We start from the raw sequence: 22639 nt of genomic DNA, 5'->3' as shown, positions 1-22639 counted from the left end.
TTTTTTATTTATTTCTGATTATTATCAATGTTAAAAAAGTAATTTGTTTGTAAAATTTTGTTTATGTTTGTTTTTTGAAGGGGTACATACATTTTCTTTTTTTTAATGACTGCTGTCAGTTATGATCAATTTAATGCATCCTTTAAATAAATATCTCAATAAATCTAACTCTATGTTTTTGAATGGTAGTGTGTATATAAATCATGCAAAAGAACCAGTTTGAAATGAAGTGATGAATAGCTTAGATTCATGTACTGGTTTTGCTAAATAATGTTAAAATAAACCACTTTAAATGAAAATTATTCATTTTTAATGCTGCAAGTTAACCATCACAAAGCTGGAATATACAACATGAAAAATGGATGCATGTTAATGAGTACATTTAAGTTATTATTAGTGTTTTTAGTGAGCATTAGATGACTCAGTGTTAATCTAAATGTAAAAGTAGGTCACATTTGCATGCTCCATTAAATACACAAAATAATCATCCGAAAACCGATATGTTAACAAGATATTGTGCATTTCTTATTGTCTCAACTAGTAGGAAACAATAAAATGTGACAACAAACAACATACAGCTATATACTGTAGCTTTTCTTCTTGTTACTAGAAAATCACTTGTTATGCCACATGTTTGTGAGGATATGAAAAACCTTGATGGACAGGTTTGCAATTTGATGTAATAGGACAGGTTTCATTGCCTCTCACTCTCTGTCCTGCTCTCACTCAGGTCCAGGAGGACATAGAGGAGTTGTTAGTTTCCCCTGGTGACTTCATCGCCCTGCAGCACGACGCCGGACCGTCAGGCCTCCTCCAGTGCTCCCCTGAGCCCTCTTCGCCGTGGAAACAGAGCGTGCTCATCCAGAACCGCTCCGATTGGTGGGACACAAACGAGACGCTGCAGGTGGATGCGGAGGGCGGCTGGGAGGAGGGGGTGGTGTGCCAGGTGAGGGTGCTGTACGTGGGGCAGAACAGCACCTCACTGCAGGGTCCCTTCCTTCGCTCTGGCCTCCCTCAGCTCGGCGACTACACTTTGGAAGTGACATCCAGTGATGAGGATTTCCCCGTCACCGCATCCTGTCCCATACACGTCGTTCCACCTCTGGGCCCAGCTGTGATCTATCCCACCAATCTGAACGGGACGGTGTACTTCCTGCCCAATCAGACCTGGATTCTTGTCATGGTCCGCTCGCAGCATGATGCTCTGATTGGCCAGATAGGAAGCAATGAGACCGTTCCCTTTCACGATGCCTGTCCGGAGAACCTGCTGGCAAAAGTGTCCGAATGCCGGCAGCTAGGCCCGTACAACGACACCATGTTTGCATGGTTTGACCTCCAGCTCGGCTCCACACCGGAACCGACCAACGTGTTGCTTCACATCCAGAGCAACGTTACCAAAGCATCGCTACAGTTTCAGGCGAGGGTGCAGGAACCTCTCCGGGGGCTCGTAATCAAACCCCATCCATCTCACAGAGTCCTCATGGAGTCCGTAGTGGTGAGTGACATCCCCACTGATGAGAGAAAACAATTAAACCGGGTAGTTTGCTGGTTTTGGGCTGGTTTTAACTGGTTTCTCAGCCTGACGAGTCCCATTCAAAACCCATTCAAGACCATCAAACTGGACCACATTAGACTGGTTTAACTCGTTGTTTTAACCTTCTAAACAACTACAAACGATTGTGTATTTATTACTTATATTATAAAAAACATTCAAATCAAGATGTTTGCTTCTAAACTGGATTCATAGTCTGATATGTGCCCATCTAAAACACCAAAGTCCACCACATAAAGCTGATTTAAACACTTTTTCCAGCGTGACTTCACTTTCTAAATATATACTATCTAAGGCTAATGTATTTATTGTTATTAACAGGTGGTTCACTGTTGTTGTTTTTTGGGGGGGGTGGGGGTTAAACTGGTTTCCCAACTTGACAACTTCCCAAAACCTTTCTAAACCAACACAAAAAAGAGCACATTAGGCTGGTTTAAACTATTGTTTCAATCTTCTAAACAACAACTATCCAATGATTATGAATTCATAGCTGAGATCTTATACACCATTTAAACCAATACAAGAGGCTTGCTTTTAAAGAGGTTTAAACTGGTTTCATAGTCTGACAAGTGTCTAAAACTTGTCTGAAACCGTCTAAACAAACCAGATTACCACTTTGGGCTCTTTTTAACCATTTCCCAGTATGCATTTACCTGATAAATGTGTATTGTCCAAGTATAGTTTTGTTGAAAATTTTAGGTAGTTAAATGGTCTTTGTACTTGTTTTTTGGTTACAAGTGCCCAAAAGCCATCTAAAACCATCAAAGCAGACCTCCTAATCTCCTTAGGCTGGTTTAAGCCATTTTTAGCATTTATTTACCTTATAAACATCCAGTGTTGTTCACAGCTAGTGTATTAATCACTAATACCAGGTAGTTTGCTGGATTAAATTGGTTTCACAAACTGAAAAGTGCTCTAAACATGTCTAAAACCATAAAATCAGACCAGCTAACCACCTTAGGCTGGTTTAAAACGTTTAACAGCAGTTTTAATAAATACTTAAACCAGGTGGTTTTGCTGGCTTGGAATGGTTTTCTAGCCTAAAAAGTGCCCAAAGCCTTCTAAAACCCTTAGGCTGGTTTAAACCTTTTTCTTTCCAGCATGACTTTATCATCTACTGTCCAATGAGAGAGTATTTTTGCAAATATTCAGGTTTTTGTGCTGGTTATCCAGCCCGATAAATGCCCAAAACCTGTCTAAAACCATCAAAACAGATCTGATAATCACATTTAACCATTTTGTCACCATGACCTTACCTTCCTTCTACACATCTACTGTCCAAGGGTAGTATATGTATTGCTCTCATTTAAAATACCCATTTAAATCAGGTGGTTTAATGCTGTTTTTTGCCGGTTTAAACTGGTTCCCCAGCCTAAAACCATCAAAGCAGATCAGCCTAACCACCTTAAGCTAGTTTAAGCTATTTTATCAGCATGCCTTTACCTTTTAAACATCTACTGTTCAAGGATAGTGTATTCATATTTGTAAATATTTAATGCTAGTATTTAAAAAACTGCTTAAATCATGTAGTTTGGTCGTTTTAGGCTAGTTTAAACTGGTTTCTAAACAGCCACTGTTCAAGGAAAGAGTATTTCTGTATTTATGTCGCTGGTATTTTATGTTGAGGTCTGTGAGACAGAAGCTGAAGGTTTCACGCTGTTCATTATCCACCATATCGCCTTTGTTATGGCCCTGACCTTCATCTTTAATGGTCTTATTATTTGCTTACCTCCTTTTCTCTCTCTCGTATTTCAGAGTTACACAGCCTCTGTGGAGGGAGGTACAGACCCGTCGTTCAAATGGACAGTGGATGATAAACCATACTTCACATACTTTAACAGCATGTTGAATATCATCTACAAGAACGCAGCAGTGTACAAACTCACGGTGACTGGTTTTCATTGAACTCAGACCGCTTTATGTAAAGGCCTTACCGATTCTATCAGCTTGGCAGCTGACCCATCTCTCATTTCTTAGGTAACAGCTATGAACCAGGTCAGCATGCTGACAGAGGACTTCAATGTCACAGTAGACCACATGAACCCGATGACTGAGCCGACGGTCCACGGAGTCCCCAAAATCGTGCAGCAGGGTTTGCCCCTGAACCTCTCTGCATCGGTGAAGATAGACATGGCAGTGAATGTCACCTTCTGGTATGTTCTATGACAGTGAAGCTCTGATTGGTCAAATTAAATATTATATTCATAGTCTAGATTCATCAGATTAATTCTAAACACTTTTGCCAGCAAGGTCATTATGAAGGACGATTTACAGTCTACAGTTTTTTAAATTGCTCATTTAGATAGCATACAGTTTGTAATGCAGTCTTTTTTAAATGCAGTAAATGGAATTAATGCAGTAATTTAATGCATGTGATTGATATTGCCAATTCAAAATAGAGAAATCGTAGCAAATTATAGATTTTATAAAAAGTCCTAGAATTGGGATCGATTGAGATGAAACACCCAGTTACAATATAATCCGTTCCTGATGGGTAAAATCAAGCTCTTTCAATCATCATGGAAGTAAAATTGGTTGTGAATGTTCTCTTTAAATAACTCTTTTCTTGGAGAGTTAGATGGCTTTCTATATTTGCGTCTCTTGACTGTTAAATGCACACAGTCTGCACACAAACATTTTCTCTACGGCTTCCACCGCTTCATATACTCCCAGCCTGCTCCCCTATAATGGCACTTTTCTCTAGATTTACAGTCTGTGGTTAGCGCAGAATGCTGACAAGTATTTTCCCTTCAACGCCGAGCATAGAAAGATTTCCAAAGTTTCCATTCCATCCCCCAGAAGCCTGCTGCGTGCCACTGCAGATGTCTGCTTTATTTATTTATTTCATGGATTACTCTATTCACTGTCCAAAAAAAGTCAGTTAGACAAGTACTGTAGGGCGATTTCTGCTTTTATCTGGTCTGCTCAGTATCTCTGGAGTTCAGCCCGCCGCTTGTTCAGTCAATCGTGATACCTGATTCTCCTTTGGGTTCAACTTGTATAGAGAATGTGGGGATAAGATGCAGCAAGAGATGAAGGTGTATCGCCAGGAGCCGAGGCGATGATTCAACAGCAGCTCCACCTCTCCCTCCCGCAGCGATGAGTCAGACGCCGAGATTTGCAAGAAGGAGCTTTTATTCCCTCCAGCTAAAAATATCTTCAAAACAGACCTGCCACCTTGCTTTTACAAATTCCCGAGGCACCAAAACAGACTCAAAGTTGTTTTCCCCCATTCTTTAGTCCCCTCTTTTATACTGCAATAAGCTTGTCTTTAAAGCCACCATGAAACCAGACTTAACTTAATATATGTTCCTGGACTCACTGTGCACAGTGTATCATTCAAAAGAAAAAAAAAAATCTGTAATGCAAAAAGGAATTGACATAATTAATTTTTCAACTCCTCCCCAACCACTGTCCAATACCTGCTGTTACAATAAAGTACTGTCTTACATGAGGTTGCAATACATGTTAACTTTAAGACTGCCTAAAAATATTTTCAGTGAGGTCATGGTTTTACATTCCTAGTGACTTGTGCAATTAAAATCAATGCAGTTGTAAAATAATGCATGTTATCCGGCATGTGGTGTGTGTGAGTTTGTTTCAATGGTTTTTATGTCACAGGTGGAAGTTTGGAGATGGAGGAAACCGTACACATCAGGTTAAGCCCCCTTACAATAACTCCTCTAGTTACCAGGTTGTGGTTCGTGATGATGTGGAATACATTTATACACAGCCAGGTAAAAAAAATATTATTGATTTTATCCAGATTTTTATTTGTATTAATTATTTTTATATCTACATTGATTGATTTATTTATTTTTTACTCATATTTCTTGCAGGAGAGTACACCTTAAACTTCACGGCTTCTAACAGCTATGAGAACAAGACATGCAAGGTCTATGTATACGTCTTTAGCATTCTGACAAGTGTGCGAATCGAGATTGACCCGCCCCTACTACATGCCAAAAAAACAGCTGAATTTGAGGCCCACCCTCTGCCGTCTCCCTACGGCATCATCTACACCTGGAACTTTGGTGACAATTCGAGTGTACAGCAGGGCCGTGAACGTAGGGTTCCTCATGTGTACGCTCACAGCGGTGTCTACAATATCTGCGTGAATATCAACAACACCATTAGCTGGACAGACACCTGCATGGAAGTTATCGTCTATGAGGATGTTAAGGGCTTGGAGGTGATGTCATCTGCTCCCACGGAATGCAACACTCCTACTGTTGTCACGGCAAATCTGGAAGCAGGCAACAATGTAACTTGGAGCTTTGACATGGGCGATGGAATGGTGCACACGGTTATGGAGCCCAAAGTTGAATATACGTACAGAAAAGATGGAAACTACACTGTAAATGTCACCGCAAAGAATGCTGTGAGCTCTCAATGGAAAACCATACCTGTGGAGGTGTTTGTGCTACAAGTGTTATCGCTAGAACCTCCCGGGTGCATTCGGGAAAACAAAGAGGTACTCTTCCATGCATTTGTGTCAGGGAACGCTTCAGGACATCAATACGTGTGGAGTTTTGGAGATGGAAGCCCCAACAAAACTCAGTATGGAATGTCGATGATAACGCACACGTATGTTAAGAGTGGCGAGTACAATCTCTCACTACTTATGTCAAGTGAAGCCAACAAGGCTAATTTTTTCAGAAGGGTCTGCGTCCAACCTGAACTCACAACAGTGTCTTTGTTTCCTCTGAGAAAACACATCAAGCTTGATGAGGAGAGCAGATTTACAGTAGCTGCCTTCCCAGAATTTAACTACACCTACCTATGGGATTTTGGGGTACTTGATTCGAGAAGTCCTGTTCGAGGTGGTAAGGAGATGGCCTTTACGTTCAAGAGTCCTGGGGAATATCTGGTTACGGTTACTGCACTCAACAACATCTCCTGTATTAATGTTTCTGTTTCTGTTGTGGTGCAACAATCTGTCAGTTCTTTGTTGATCAGTCATAATGGAGATAAAGGGAACAATCTTTCCTTACACCAAGACTATGCTTTCAAGGCATTTTCAGACTCTGAGAATGCTATCTACATCTGGGATTTTGGAGATGGGACTCGACTTAATGGCACAAACGTATCACATGCTTACAATTCCTCAGGAAGGTTTAACATAAGTGTTACAGGCAAGAATGAAGTGAGTGAGACCAAAAATGAGACTTCTGTTGTGGTCTTAGCCCCAATCACAGGATTTTCAGTAAATGCTAGCCTTGTTAATGTCCCTTTGAACACTACTGTTCACTTTGAGGCACACCTCGACCAAGGAGATGGTGTAAGGTACTCTTGGATTCTTTGTGACCGGTGCACATCTATCCAAGGCACTCACACCATGTTCTACACATTTCGCTCGGTTGGGACTTTCAATGTCATCGTTACTGCAGAGAATGACATTGGGACTGTTCAGTCAAGCATTTCCATCTTTGTGCAGCGTGAGTTGGAGGGCTTGCAGATAGTGGCTGATGAGCTTATTGAAGGATGCTGTTTTGCAAGCAACCGTGTCCTTCACTTACAAGCCTCATTAAAAGAGGGGACCAATATGACCTTCAGCTGGAACCTTCTGAGGGAACATGAAAAGCTTGACTACAACCTCACGGGCAGGACCATAGACCTCAACTTTTCCACCCCTGGTCCTTGTGATGTCGTCCTCAAGGCAACCAACTTGCTTGGCCAGCTGGCTGTGAACAAAACGATTGAGTTTTTGGATCCTGTAAGGGAGCTGGTCCTTAAGATTTCACCAAACCCTGCTGCAGTAAATGCCATGACAAATATGACAGTATCTGCAAGTTTTGGAACAGCGCTTCATTACAAATGGTGGGCAGATGGTGAACTGTTAACATCTGATATGTCCTCAGTCATGCACCGTTTCAGAAGGACGGGTTTGAAACTAGTTAACGTTGAGGTTTCCAACAAAGTCAGCTCAGAAGTGGTCTCAAAGTGGATCAGCATTCAAGAACCGATCTCGGGATTGACTTTCATCGCCACAAATGTTACAGAGAACTTTGTAGCTTCAGGGGACAATGTTACTCTGCGTGGAGAAACACAAACGGGATCCAGCATTTCGTGGATGTGGCTATTGCCAGACAACATAAAATCGAACCATCGCACCACTTCCTACATCTTCCCCAAACCGGGAATTTTCACTGTTGCTTTGAACGCCACTAATGATATCAATAGAGAAACATACTCACGTGAATTTAGCGTTCAAGAACGTATCCAGGGTCTGGAGCTCAAGGCCAGCAAACAAATTGCTGCAGTTGGTGAAAACGTTGAATTTACCATCTCTGTCTCATCTGGAACTTCTGTTAGTTTCATTCTGAGCATTAGTGGTGATGCAACTGTTGTTCTGACCAATCAAACCTACACCCACCAGTTCACAAGTGTGGCCAAGTACTATGTCAACCTTACTGCCTTCAACCAAGTTAGTTCAGAACGAAGGACTCTACACATTGAAGTCATGGAGCCTGTGACCAAGTTGACTATATTGAACTGCTGTGAAGCTGCTATACCTGTTGGTGTACCTAGGGCTTATGAGGCATCCACGTTGACACGTGATCCGCTGACCATTCTGTGGACCTTTGACCTTCACCATGGTCTTAAGATTTCTCGGGTTGGCAAGTTGGTGACATATGCGCCAGAACAGCCAGGAAATCTGACCATATTCCTTAGAGCATTTAATTCATTAAACGGATTAAATGTGACCAAGGTCATACGAGTTCAGAACATTATCAGGTCAGCCACCTTGGATGCTCAACCAAGCGACACCTTCATAAACAAGACGGTCAGCTTTCATGTGGGAATCACTCCTGTTTCCACTCCAGTGACATATCAGTGGGACTTTGGGGATGGTACTTCTGCACCAGTCACAACTACACCTTCTCTTAGTCATATCTACATCCTTCCTGGTCACTATGTGGTGCGAGTTAATGTCAGTAACTTGGTGAGCTGGGTTACAGCAGAGGTTAATGTCAACATCTCCGTCCTAAAGTGTGACGAACCAGAAGTTCAGATAATTCAAGCTCCACGACTCGCCATATGGCGTTACCAGCCAACCTCAGTAGAGGCCAATGTGAATTTAAAAGGCTGTGGCCTCTATGGAGTAGAGTACCTTTGGGAGATCCTCACCTCTCCTCGCTGTCAGGATGATGACAAGAAAGGTCCACCACCATCTAAGGTCCGTCTCCCCCCAGAAGTCAACGTCCGGAGGCTCCAAATTTCAGTGCCCAAGATGTCGATTTCTGCTGGGAACTACACTCTAGTTTTTTCTCTGTCCTATGAGGGTGTGCCACTACGGAAGGCAGCGTGTATTCAACTTTCAGTAATGTCCAAAAAGCTAGTGCCAATCATTGAAGGTGGCACATACCGTGTGTGGTCCAAAACTCAAGATTTGCATTTGAGTGCAGAACAATCCTACGACCCAAACCTGGACCCAGAGAACCAGTCCTTGCTCAATTACCACTGGGAATGTGTGAGCACCTCAAAGGTAATCATGATTGATGTGTAACAGATATATAAAATTAATGTTTTTTGATGTCTTAATATTTCAATAAATGGTTCTAGGCCATGATGGCCAATCCTGCTTTGGAAGGGACATCTTCCTGCAGGGTTCAGCTCCAGCACATCTGCCTGAAATTTTCTATTGGTCTCTAAGACCTTAGTTAGCTCGTTCATTTGGGTTTAGTTGGGACTGGAGCTATACTCTGCTGGAAATCGTCCCTCCAGGATCAGGATTGGACCTCCCTAACTTAAGCTGTAAAATAGCAATACACATAAGAACTAATGTTGGTGCTTAGGTGCATCTAATATGTGACGCAGCTTGTTATGTATGGATGTTCATGCAGTACTCCTAATGGTCTTAAGTTGAACAATCCAATTTGAGATTTTTGTTCCCCTGGAAATGATCAGTGGATGAAAAAGTAAAATAAAGACACTAGTTGAGAGATGGTTTGAGAGATTGAGTAATTGGCACTAAAACAATGAACAATCAAGTGCTTATATTCACTGAGCTCTTTTAGTCATATTTGAGAGCTAAAAGCTCTTAACAGATATGTGAAGGTGTGAAATTGAGAGTTGTTTGAGTATGTTAGGGACATCTAGTATCAGAGGCTTAACTTTGCACACAGCAGCTCAGAAAGATAAAATATGTGTAGTACGTGCCCAAAACATGGATGTTTGGGTGGTGTCTACTTGAGATCAGTTACATAACTAGCAGCGGATAAACTCAGCATTCCTTAGAGATATCCATGCCATCAGAATCACAGCCAGAGGGAAGCCAGAGATTCCTGCTTTTTATTAAAACATTTTGTCACTGACAGAAATTCAAAGGAATATTGTATTAAGTATAATGAAATATTTCAAGCACCACTGGCACCAAAAAATTACGCTTTAGTCCCAGCAAAAATGTATGAATGTCATTCCATTAGATGATCAGATTAAAAACAAAACAAACTAACAAAAAGAAAAACAGGTGGCATTTATGTGAGCACACTTTAAGCAAAATGCATCTCAAAATAAAAATGTTAGGTTCTAAATGATAATGCAGTAGATTGCAAAATGTAGAGTTTGTATACTTTGTTGGTGTCAAACGTGTATTCGAGATGCACAGGCATGGTCAGTGATTAAAATGCTATTAGAAAACTCATTAGGGAAAGCCATTAAACAACAAAGGTACCAAAACTTGTTTGATGATTATGCTCTTGTCTTGTATATCTTGAGGCAGGTAAATGAGTCGATTAATTACCATCTGCAGTGATTCTGTCTTTAACTTCACCCTGCAGGGCCCAGCTCACTGCTCCACTTTGCATTTCGGGTTGGGTCCGAGCGACCCGGTTCTGGGAATCTCTGGTTCTGAACTGGAGGTAGATGTTGAGTATACCTTTCGCTTGACCGTCAGCAAAGAAGGAATGACCCCAGAGTCCACAAACCAAACGGTGAGTGCTCTTGTTGATTACTGACTTCCAGCTTTTCTTCATAGCAAATATGCTGCATATACAAATATATCTTGTTATTTATATTTTCTTGTCAGCTGTTTTTCACCATTGCTCGTACAGATGTTTATACTCCAAAATACATCTCATCACCTGTAGTCCAGTTTAAGCATCTTCAAAGTGCACTGAATAGAGCTGTGTGATATTTTAATGAAGTCATTGTCACTCTTTTCAGTGCAAACATGCCTCTTTTCTATGTAAATTAGGCTCATTATAGAATACTAATTATCCACAATCAAAAACTCAGGCCATTTTGAACGGCACATTTAACGTCACGCTGTTACAGCCTCATGGAAAGCTGCCAGTAAACAGATTTGAATTTAAAAGAAAAACTTGTTTACAGTTCCTAGCGATCGTGGCCACAGTAAATAATCAAATCATGAACAAAAGCAAGTGAGATGTGAAATCGTGCCTTTTTCTGGGGTGTGTATTTGTGCTTTTACCTGATATGCATACTTTCAACAGAGAAGTGTGAGCTAAAACAATGCAGTGCATGTAAATTAGCAAAAGTATTAGTGGTTGATATTCATTATTAGCGTTTCCCGCCTTTTTGTTTTGTTCTGCATTATTCAAATTAGTTGCTATCATCATTACAGAATGTTAATTTGTATTTAGCCTACTCTGTATTTGGCTGTAATTACGTAGATGAATGTAGTGATGTAGATGAAACTCATTTCACTCGCTGAATTGAAATGCTTTGACGGATGCTAAAGGGAATATTTCACGAGATTTAACTTCGAAGGTCTGCTTGCTTCAACCACAACAGAGTGGGGAATTTGCCAGTCTCAGTGCTAACATTGTTAATATTTAAATCAGTAGAAAGAATGAGAGATTTTGAAATGAATTGATTCGAGAAATTAATCAGCTTCCATGGTCAATAGAAAACGTAATTGCATAATTCAAAACGCTAGTTCACCCCAAAAATGAAAAATCTGTCATTAATCATTAAACCTTCTTTCATCTTCAGAACACACATTAGATTTCTGACCCTGCATAGACAGCAACACAACTATCACATTCAATTTTAACAATGTCCTTACTATTTTTCTGTGCCTTGAACATTTTAGTTACATTGCAGTCTATGGAAGGTCAGAAAGCGCTCGGATTTCATAAAAAAAAAAAACCTGTGCAAGGGTCTTGCGGGTTTGGGATTTAATTCTTTTGTTGTTCTGTCTCTTCTCCTTGTCACAGGTGTGGGTGCAAAGCGGTCGCATCCCAATGGTGTCGCTGGAGTGTGTGTCGTGCAAAGCTCAGTCTCGCTACGAGATCAGTCAGAGCTCTTATGTGTACCTGGCTGGCACCTGCAATAACTGTCACAGCTCACACAGAGGGGTGAGAACAATCACACTCATGACACACTCTCATCAATCACAGGGTTACTATTAAACCACTGTTGCCTACAGAAACCTGCAAAATATAATAACTCTTCGAGCAGTTTTTCACAATACTCCCTGCTGTTTCAGATAGGTTTTGATGCTCAAGTAGATCTCTGAAGGACATCATGGAATCAAAATTTGGACTTTTCATGTCTATTAAGTTTTTTGGCGGGTGAAAGTCATAGCATTTTAATTTCTATATCTCTTAGCTTTCCAAAAAGCATGGAAGGCATTATATAATTTGTCCTTAGGATTAACTCTTTCCTCATACAGTCTGAATGTTGGGAATGACATATTTGGATTTAGTGAGTCACTCTTGCCTTATTTATTAGAGGAAACATACCATCATAATTTGTCAAAGAGCGCTGTGCATTGGGAGATAGCGGCATGATGTCATTCTAGAATACTCTCTCTTTTTTCGCAGGCATTCCTCGTCTTCTCATAATGTTTAGACTGAGACTCGAGTGATGTTATGGTTATGGGAACCGGAGGGAGGGGAGACCTCAGTGGGTGTACAGGATGATGTCATCATTATGATGTGATGTGTTCCACTGCATTAGCCGTTAACGACATGCTAAGCCTCATTAAACATGCACAGACATTTGCTTGGTGACCTAACAGTCAAACACTCCTTCCCCTTGGATGGGTTCCCATGAACCAGAAACTGTAAATATTAGGGTACAATTCAGGGATGCTTATCTAGTGCTGCAAACACTCGGTCTGAGATGAGTGATGGAGGTCACTGCAAGGTTACTACAAAAGCAGCTTGGAGCTTATTAAAAATAACATAATTTGAAATAATACTATAAAAATAAAACAGTTTTAATATTAACTAGAATTTAAAAATGAGAATACAACAAATACAGTACCACTTTTAAATAATTATATAATGTATAAAATGCAATTATACTTCTATTACTGATTTTAATACAATAATTTATTAACTTATATAATATTAATTAGATTTGTTAATTAATTTAATAATCTGCTCCATCATATAAATACATAAAAGTGGCATGGAAATACAAAACCATTCCTAAAGCTATGAATGTTTTTGTAACTACATAAAAGTTTATATGCATATAAAATAAGTTTTTTAATGCATTATGAGTGTTTTGCATTTATTTAATAATTAACTTTATTATCAAGAAACTTAAGTTAAAATAATAATATGGAAATGACTGGGAAGTATCAGTGACGTGTGCGCGGTCTGTTGTTGTTAGCGGTGGACGGCGATGACCGGAGGGAACGAGACGCTGGTGCTGGATCTGAACACCACCACCACGGGCAGCGACAGCATGAACCTGGTCCTGCGACAGGGCATCCTCCGCGACGGAAACTCCTACATATTCAGCCTCCACGTGACCGATGACAGCATGGACCGCGAGGGCGTGGCCTACATCGAGCTCCACCCCAACCTGCCTCCAGCCGGCGGGGCGTGTTCTCTGTGGGCGGACGGCGACGGGCCTCAGGTGCACACGCTGCTGGAGAGAGTGCACTTCAACTGCTCAGGTGAGACTGGAGACGAAGGACTGAACATTTACAGTAAAAAAACCTTTAGCAACATTTGAGGGTTTATGGATTTATGGTTCTGGGCCGAAACTGCTTGCTGTCTGGGAGCAGCTTTTCCACAAGCTGAAAAGGTCAATACTATATACTATATCTATATATATATATATATATATATATATATATATATATATAGATAGATAGAAGGTGCACAGTGTCATTCACACAAACACTACGCACATGAACACAACAACATTAGATGTAAAATGCAAACCTAAAAAAAAATAAGAGGAAACAGTTAAGAACATCAAATTTGAAATGCAACACAGGGAATTCCGGGAACACCAATTTACAGTTTTTCACTCAAAATTATGCATACTTTTTCACACACAAAATGTATTTTATGAAATGTCTATTACAGTTTTTCACCTTACATAGTAGGGGAACTTACTGTAGAAATTTCACAGTTTTTTACTGTTAAAATCACAATCATTTTTACAGTGTAATGCTGGGTTCATAGCAAATACCAGTGTTTATTTTTGTTATGATATACATTTTTAGATATACCACAGTACTGGTGTATGTCGCTCAAAGGGGTGGTTCACTGTATTTCTCTAGGCTTGATTGTGTGTATGGGGTGAAGTGTAATGTGCTAATGCTTCGATTTTAAACAAACATATTATTTTTTAAAAATAATTTACCTTTATTTCACACCACTCTGTCCCTTCTCTGAGAAATGCACTGATCATTTCCTGCTTCTATGAAGCCCCTCCCTCAAAAATAGGCATTGGGCTCTGATTGGTTAGCTAGCCCAGTTCAGTTAAAAGTTTATTTTAGAAACATTTTTGGTCATGGTGTCTGGTTTTCAGGCTACACTGATATGGACGAGGCCGAGTCTCCGCTGGTGTATAGTCTGCTGGCGGAGCGCTGCTCTAAGAAGGTCTGCGAGGAGTTCTGTGTGTATAAAGGCACGAGTCCCGAACATTCAGCCTTCCTGCCCCCCGGCTTCAGCTCGACCCAGTACCAGGTGTCTGTGAGTGTCGTGGTGGAGGACCACCAGGGGGCGACAGTCACGGCCCTCAACAAGTAAGACACGGTTTGGCAGGAAGACTTCCCGTGTTCTGCTCTTTGCTGGCAGCGCTGTGAATGGTTTGTGATGTGTGTCAGGTCGATGGAGGTGGCGCTGCCGGCGGTTCCTGACGAATTCAGCAGTCTCCCTCACTGGCTCAGCAATCTGACCGACTCCACCCTCAGGGAGCTGCTCCATCAGGGAGACTCACAGCGAGTACGGGAGCTGTCGCTCGCCCTCATCACCGTCCTCAATGAGGTGAGACCCGCCATCCATCCATCCACCTGTCGTGTGTTTCTCCATAAGCTCATCTTGTGTGTGTGTCTGTGTGTCAGTATGAGCAGGGTGTTTCCCGTAGATGTGAGCGTGTGTCCAAGACAGAGCATCAGTATCGCGTGAGCGTCAGAGGAAACATCACCAGAGCGCTGACGTCACTGGACCTCACCACCGTCAGTGACATCCAGCAGACATCAGCGGCGCTCGCGCAGTGCACGGTGAGACGAGAGAGACACACTCACATCAGCTCAATCCTGAAGCACTTCAGGAGACATGTGACCAAGTGAATAGAGTCTGTCTCGTATGTGTTTGTTTGCAGGCTGTGAGTCGAGAGTTTGTGTGTGAAGAGTGTCAGAACAGCACTCTGGACAAACTAGAGTCGATGTTAGAGATCCTGCAGACAGACACCAAACAGGGCACAGTCACCCCGACCGAGATAGCAGACAACATCCTTAATATCATGGGTAACACACACACACAAACACACACACACTCAGACTCCAAACACAATCATCTGTTTCATGGCTGTGTTATGCTAACAGAGTCACAAAGCAACAGACAACCCCAGAGGCAACAAGCTGTTACTGTTTACATGTTTTCATTTTTCTCTTTTCTGACTGAAGTTCCTTGCACACTGAGTCTGAAATTTATGTTTTAAATTTTTTTTGGTATTCATATTTCTCTTTACTTGATTTATCTTCATCCTGGTTTTTTTTTCCTGAAACAGTGTGATTAATTACAATTAATTTTATTGATTTATCGCCATGCAACTAATTTTTTATTTAAATATTATTTATTTTTTGATAGCAACATTAAATCAAATTCTAATCAGTCTTGTAGCACTTATATCACTCCACTTTTTGGTCTTTCGTGGAGCCTGCTGGTTTTCAGTGTTCCTCCAGTCAGTAATCCAGACCTCCACACTGTCTCTCCCTCAGGTGGCCTGATCCAGCAGGTGAGCCAGACTGCCTCCTCTCCTCCTCCGGAGTCAGAGGACCGTGAAGACCTCACCCAGCCGCCTCCGCTTCTGTTAGAGGAGCAGCAGCATCACCCGCTGCGGGTGGCCGCTAAAGCCTACACCCTGTCCTCCGTCCTCATGCAGATCCTAATGCTGGGCCGCGTCCTGAACGAGGAGCCGCTGATCCTCCACGGGGCAGAGATCGTCGCCGCCGGCAAACGTGTGGACCCTCAGAGCCTGCTCTGCTACGGCGAGAGCGACGCGGCCGAGTGCCGGCGTTTCTCCATCCCGCGAGCCTTCAACAGCAGTCTGGGACGGGCAGCAGGGGGCGCTCTGGCGCCCAGCAGCGAGGACGGCATCGTGCAGCTGCTGTTCCAAGTGGAGCCCAATCCGTTCCCGTTCAACTACATCGCCAATTACACCGTGTCCACGGAGGTGGCGTCCATGGAGTTTCGCACGGTGAACGGCACGCAGATTCCCATCTCAGAACTGGAAGAAAGTCATGCCATAACGGTTGCCGTTAATAACGGGAGTGGGGCTGGGCCGAACGGGAACGGATTGGAGGCCGTCCTGCCGCCGGCGGGAGCCGAGAACATCACCCGCTGTGATTCAGTCATCGTGAGGGTGAGCACGAGGAACACCAACAGACAAGCGGCAATCTACGTCCAACTCAACTTCACCGTACTAGACGGTAAGACCTTCAACACAAGGGGGAGCCACTGAGAATAAGAAACTGTGTGAGAAAAAAATACAGGTGTCAGACTAAGAAGAAAAATATATACATAATAAAAGTAAAAAATATACAGTATATTTATATTATTTAAAAAATATTATTTTATTATAAGATTATTTATCTGTGATTAGCTCAAGAAAAATGTCCTGCAAATTATAGATTTACAGTAGTGGGCTGCTTCTGTTAATCATTAGTTAATGATTTGTAAAGGTATCACTATGTTATGACTTAAGCATATGACTAATTGATTAATTCAAAATCAATAGCCACAATGACATATTAGTTAACAATTAGTTAATAGTTCTGTGCCTCAACAAGTAAGATCATAAGAAAATGATACCTTTGTAAATCATTAACTAGTGATTCATTAAAGCAGACAACTGGAAGTTGAAATGCATGCTTCAACACATTGTGGTTATTAACATATGAATTTACTTCATTCGTTAATATAATATGTTATTAGGGAATTAATGCTTTATGACACTTTTAACTAATAATAATTTATGGATTACTTAATCTACAAATCATAAAGAGTGTTCATTAATTGCTGATGCCAGTAATCATTAATAAATGGTTTAGTCCATCATGAGTTATACACTCATGATTATCTGTGCATTAGTTAAGCATTATTTAATGCATATTTGTGCACCCATATTGTAAAGTATTAACAAGTGTTCTAACTATTTTGGCCACCACTGTATATTTTCTTTCTGTTAAAAACTTATAAAAAAAATATAATAATAACAATTAATCTCATGTTATCCGATCAGTATTTTGAAAGCTGCATGAGAAAATATCATCAAATTGTGAAATGTCCAATAATAAATAAATTAATAAACAAACATATTTCATGATATTTTATATATATATATATATATATATATATATATATATATATATATATATATATATATATATATATATATATATATATATATATATAATTATTATAATTATTTTTATTTTTATTATTATTATTATTATTATAGTGGTTTTAAATATTTTAAATGAGCTTTATTTTTATTTTTTATCACTTATATTTTTCTCAATTTTAATTCAAGCTTTATTACAGGAACCCCTCAGGGTTCATTTTAGTTTAGCCAAATAAACCAACTAGTCGACTAACTGGAACAATTACTAGTTATGGACAGCACATGGTCAGTGTAATGCATTGTAAAGGTTAGCGTTATTTCTTCTCGTTGGAGGGGAAATAGCATTTTCAGGGATATTCATCCTCCTTTTGAGTGTTTCTTGTTTTGATTTATCTCTTAAGAGCTCTTTCTTCTCGCCCCTGTGTCCTCAGATCCTCCGGAGAAGTGGGTATTGGATCCATTCATCACAGCGTATCTACACACCTCCGAATGGGCCAATGAGTACAACAGCACTGACAGGAAACGCATCACGCTCAATATGACACGGGGGCGGGACCTGGACCACCGACTCTACACTTTCTTCTTGTCTCCAAAGTAAGGCTCTTGCTAATGTTTGGATGCTTCTCGCTGCTGCATGGTTTATACAGGAAGTGCATGTTAGGCCAGTCATCTATAATAAATGAATAAATTCATTATTATCAGCGGTGAAGATGAGTGTTTCACAAAACACAAAAAGAGCGCCTCATCCTGTCCAATATAAACTCCAAATAAAATACATTTAGTAAATTATGTCTGGGATTTTCAGGCCAATAAAATAAAAGCATTAGTGATTACGCTCCACTAAAAACACAAATGAGCTTTGTCTTCTACTGTCTGATGTGTGTTCTCCATCAGGTCCTATGACACCACGCGTGATCACTTCATTAACGTGACGGTGGGCTGCGGCGCAGACGATCCGGCTCTGATCCGGCTGGAGGTGGCCGTGTTCACCTCGCTGTGTCAGTATTTCAGTGAAAGCACCAGTCAGTGGAGGACGGACGGCATGGATCCGCTTCCTGAGACCAGCGTGAGCCGAGCCGTGTGTCGCACACATCATCTCACCGCTTTCGCCGCCAGCCTGTTCGTCCCCGCCGACGCCATCTCCTTCATCATCCCTGTGAGCAGCACAACTCAACTTCTCCTTTCAGAAGATTGGTTTTGAATTCACCTTAATTCTGTCCAGACACAGTAGTAATGATTCTTCAGAATACACTAGTCAACATATGAAGTGGTTTAAAACCTTTCATCAGAGTTCTCCTAAAACCTAAATGCATTCTTGTCTTAGGACAACTTTGATTACGTTTTTTGATCCACTTCAAATGTTAACTACTATCTATCTATCTATCTATCTATCTATCTATATATATATATATATATATATATATATATATATATACACACATATATATATATATATATATATATACACACATATATATATATATATATATATACACACACATATATATATATATATATATATATACACACACATATATATATATATATATATATATATACACACACATATATATATATATATATATATATATATATATATATATATATATCATTCTGTTATTTTAAATGTATTTTATTTTAAATGAACATTTCTCTTTATATTTTACTATTTTAGTAGTATGTTTCTTTACATTTTTGTATTTCTATTATTCTGAAGCTTAATATGTACAAAATGTTATTTTAAAAGTTCATATAATTTAATAGTTTTTTTATATTATATTATATTATATTATATTATATTATATTATATTATATTATATTAGAATTAAAATGATTAAAGTTACATAAATTAGTGAATTTAATTTAATTTTTTATTTTTTGTGTGCATTTTCAAAAATATTTTTATGTCCGGGTCATTGTTGTAATGTTGTATTTACCACTATGCTTGACGTATATTATGTAAAAAAAATAATGTTTTATTATTTTTATATTTTAATCTGAAGTTTCATATATATAAAATGTTAATTTAAAAGACATTTTTTTATGAATTTTATATAGTTTTTAAAGCTAGATTATATGTGTCTGGTCCCTGTCAGGAGCGTTCGGTGACTCGTAGTCTGGTGGTGGTGCTGGTGTGTGTGATGGTACTGCTGTGTTACGCTGTGGCCGGGGCTGTACTGCACAAGCTGGATCAGATGGACCTGAGACGGGCCTCTGTGGTGCCTCTGTGTGGGAAGGACGGGCTGTACAAGTACGAGATCCAGGTCAAGACCGGCTGGGCCTACGGGGCAGGTGAGACGGTTAGGACAGGACGTGTTAAAGGGACTGGCTCTGCCTCACTGAACACAGGTGTCTGTTAAGGTCAAGAATTTATGGCCAAAAAAGGCCATTGTCTATTATCAATAGTGTAGATATCACCAACTTCAACATGAGTGAAATTTGTGTGTGGTTAAAATTGCATAGATTACTAGATAAATTCTTAAAAACATTTAGTTGTTTTTTTATGTCTATATTGTGAATTAGTTTTTATTTTTGCATTTTCCATTTTTAATTTTAGTTACAGTTTTAGCTATTTTGTTGTGTGTTTTTGTCATTTTTAAATATGTCTGTTTAGTTTTAGTTCATTTTTATTTCCGTTTTAGTTTTACTTATTTTACTATACCATGTTATAGTTCATAGTATAGTGTTTTCTTTTTCAATTAATGTTCATTTTATTTCAAGTAACTCTTTTTTTAATGTATCATGAAAATATTATATATATATATATACAATTTGAAATAGTTTTTATTTTTGTATTTCACATTTAGTTTCGATTTTCGATCAAATATGAATAATTGTGTTGTGTTTTTGTCCTTTTTTCATTTTATCATTTTTACTTGTTTTTGTACTAATTTAGTTTTTATTTGGTGGTTTTATTTAGGGTCCATGTACTTTTGCGTCCATTATTTTTTCAGTTTTTAACCATGACGAGAAAAATAAAATATAAACGGTTGTTGTATTTTAAGCAAAAAAAGTTACATTCAAATTTTTGAATTAGAACTGTATTCAGAACATTCTACGAAAAAATTTATATTGACTTATTTTCAGATTTTTGTTTATGACTTTTTGCACCTTTACTTTACATTTATAAAATACACAAATTAATATCGAATAAAAGCGAATTGTACTAGTTTTCTGAGGCCAAATTAGTGACCCGGAAATATTTTTTCCCGCACCATTGAATGCGAAGCACCATGTCTCTGGAACCCATAGACAGTAAAAGAAATGGAAACAGCGACCCCATTGGAACTCAATTGAGACAAGTGAAGCCCATTTTTAGCGTTTTTTAGCAATTCATTAAGCCATCGTTAATCTTGCAGAGACGGCGAGCTTGAGCGGGGAGTTCTTTGTCGTGAGTGAGCAGGAGTAAGTATTCTGATTAATTATTTTGTGTAGTATTTTAAAATGTAACGCCAGTACGCCATATTAAGTTAATTGCCCGCGAGCTTCTCCTCCTGTCTGTACGGTAATGCGATAGAGAGTGGTTATGACGCAATCGTTAGCCTATTTTTTACAAAAAACTGTTTCTACGGGGCCATAATGTAACATAGAAGGTAATGGAGCCCTTTATACATTGTCGTGTATCTTTAGAAATAAATAATGGACAAACAGAGTCTTTAAACGCCTCAGATGTAAAGTTATTCGCTGTCAAAGTGACGCCAAAATGAATGGGTGTCAATGGGAATGCTAACACAAGTGAAGTTCTGCTACAAGATGGCGGCACGCGGCCGACTTCAACTTCCGGTCGAGTTCCTTGCCCCCTGCTGGAACCGTACAGAGAAGTGATTTTGGACATGATTTTAAAACACCACACACACAAGGACGTTGCTGAGCATCTGTCTCAAATTGGTGTTGGGCGAGGTTGTTCGGCGAGGACTGTTAGAAGATTTTGTGCCAGTCATGGTGTGAGACGGGAGGTTTCCGACACTCAGCTGGAGATAGCTGTATCGGCACCAGTACAAGAAGTAAGTAATAAAATGCAATATCATTCATAAGATGGTAACCCTAACACACCTGCCGCAATAATTTCTTTCAGTAAGTCAACTTTGGCAAAAAGTGGTGGGGACATGGTGCACTTGCAAAGTATCTGTGTACGTGGGTACTATGCCATGATCCCGAGCTACCCGTAGTGCAACTAACACAAATTGCATATACATTACATTAAATAATTATCCAGAAGTTAGACAAGAATTATTTAAACTGTAGAAGTAAATGCTCTTATTATAGGCTTTAAATGGCATTTTAATGTTTGACAGCGATGATTTGGCTGCGATAACTCCACTTTGAATGTCATGAAATTCAATTCTTAAATAATAAAAAAGAAATTGCAAAAAAAATTAATGTAATTTTATGTAAATTTGACCCAGAAGATGGCTTAGCAACATATACTGTCGGACTTCGAACATGGGCACGGCCAGCCAGTTTAAATGGATCCGATCCGTAGCCTACTCTGACTCTGAGAACAAGGACGAAACATGTAGGCCTATTTTTTATCACTTCTATTAGAAGCGCAACGTTTAAAATAAACCATTTCACGCTCAGCTCTGCGGTTTAGCCTATCTTGTGACGGGAGAGTTGAAATATGTGGGTAAAACTACCCAAAACTGTGAGTAAAGCGCTACGCTACATGGAGATATTTTCTGCATTTATGGTTTAAAAAATACACAAAAAGTCCCCAACTAGAGTCCACTCTCTGCCCTTTCCACCCATGCATGCTAAGTACTGTAGGATACACATCGTTTCAGCGGATATTCCACAAAGCATCTCGAAAAAAGAAACGATGTCGAGCGGCCAAGGTGTTTTCAGAAGAGCGCCTGTTTTAAGTCTTATTGAAATGTTTTGGCGAGCACACGGCCTGTTGTAAACAAAATTGATTTAAATTATTCTTTCCATCCCTCTAGACAGGACCAACCTACGGTCGTAAATTGATGACCGGTTATTTGACATCAAAGGGAATTCGAGCAGCAGAAAGTAGGGTTGGACCACCCGACCCTCCGGACAATAAATCGACCATATCATGAAATGCGATGCAGTGTAAGTTAGTTTGTTATTATGACTATTATTAATAATACTTATATTGCCCCAGGCTATTTAAATAGCATTACGTACCACAAAATTACTGCTACAACAACATTTGCTTTATTATTATATTACATCATTTCTGCATTTTTTTTAATTGAGATTATACTATACAAGTTGTCCAAATGAAGTCATTAACTGCATCCACTCACAAATTTTTATATAAATTTACAGTAGGAAATT

At 39.6% G+C, this 22639-nt stretch overlaps 1 protein-coding gene across 1 annotated transcript in view; it reads left to right on the top strand.

Annotated features, from left to right (window-relative positions):
* The window catches only part of LOC113097609 (polycystin-1-like), a 77306-nt gene that overhangs the window by 30664 nt on the left and 24003 nt on the right, over positions 1-22639 (top strand). Inside the window, exons 13-28 of the mRNA XM_026262873.1 lie at positions 731-1495; positions 3308-3439; positions 3530-3705; positions 5174-5289; positions 5392-9041; positions 10336-10488; positions 11737-11877; positions 13145-13433; positions 14300-14516; positions 14598-14757; positions 14835-14993; positions 15095-15239; positions 15714-16424; positions 17770-17932; positions 18233-18494; positions 19435-19630. Of these exons, the coding sequence (XP_026118658.1) occupies positions 731-1495; positions 3308-3439; positions 3530-3705; positions 5174-5289; positions 5392-9041; positions 10336-10488; positions 11737-11877; positions 13145-13433; positions 14300-14516; positions 14598-14757; positions 14835-14993; positions 15095-15239; positions 15714-16424; positions 17770-17932; positions 18233-18494; positions 19435-19630 (7435 nt within the window). The remainder of the gene's footprint in view (positions 1-730; positions 1496-3307; positions 3440-3529; positions 3706-5173; positions 5290-5391; positions 9042-10335; positions 10489-11736; positions 11878-13144; positions 13434-14299; positions 14517-14597; positions 14758-14834; positions 14994-15094; positions 15240-15713; positions 16425-17769; positions 17933-18232; positions 18495-19434; positions 19631-22639) is intronic.

This window comes from Carassius auratus, unplaced genomic scaffold, assembly GCF_003368295.1.
Source record: "Carassius auratus strain Wakin unplaced genomic scaffold, ASM336829v1 scaf_tig00216332, whole genome shotgun sequence".
In the NCBI taxonomy this organism is placed as follows: Eukaryota; Metazoa; Chordata; class Actinopteri; order Cypriniformes; family Cyprinidae; genus Carassius; species Carassius auratus.
Note: the sequence above shows the minus strand (reverse complement) of the source record. Positions and strands in the feature narration are given on the sequence as shown.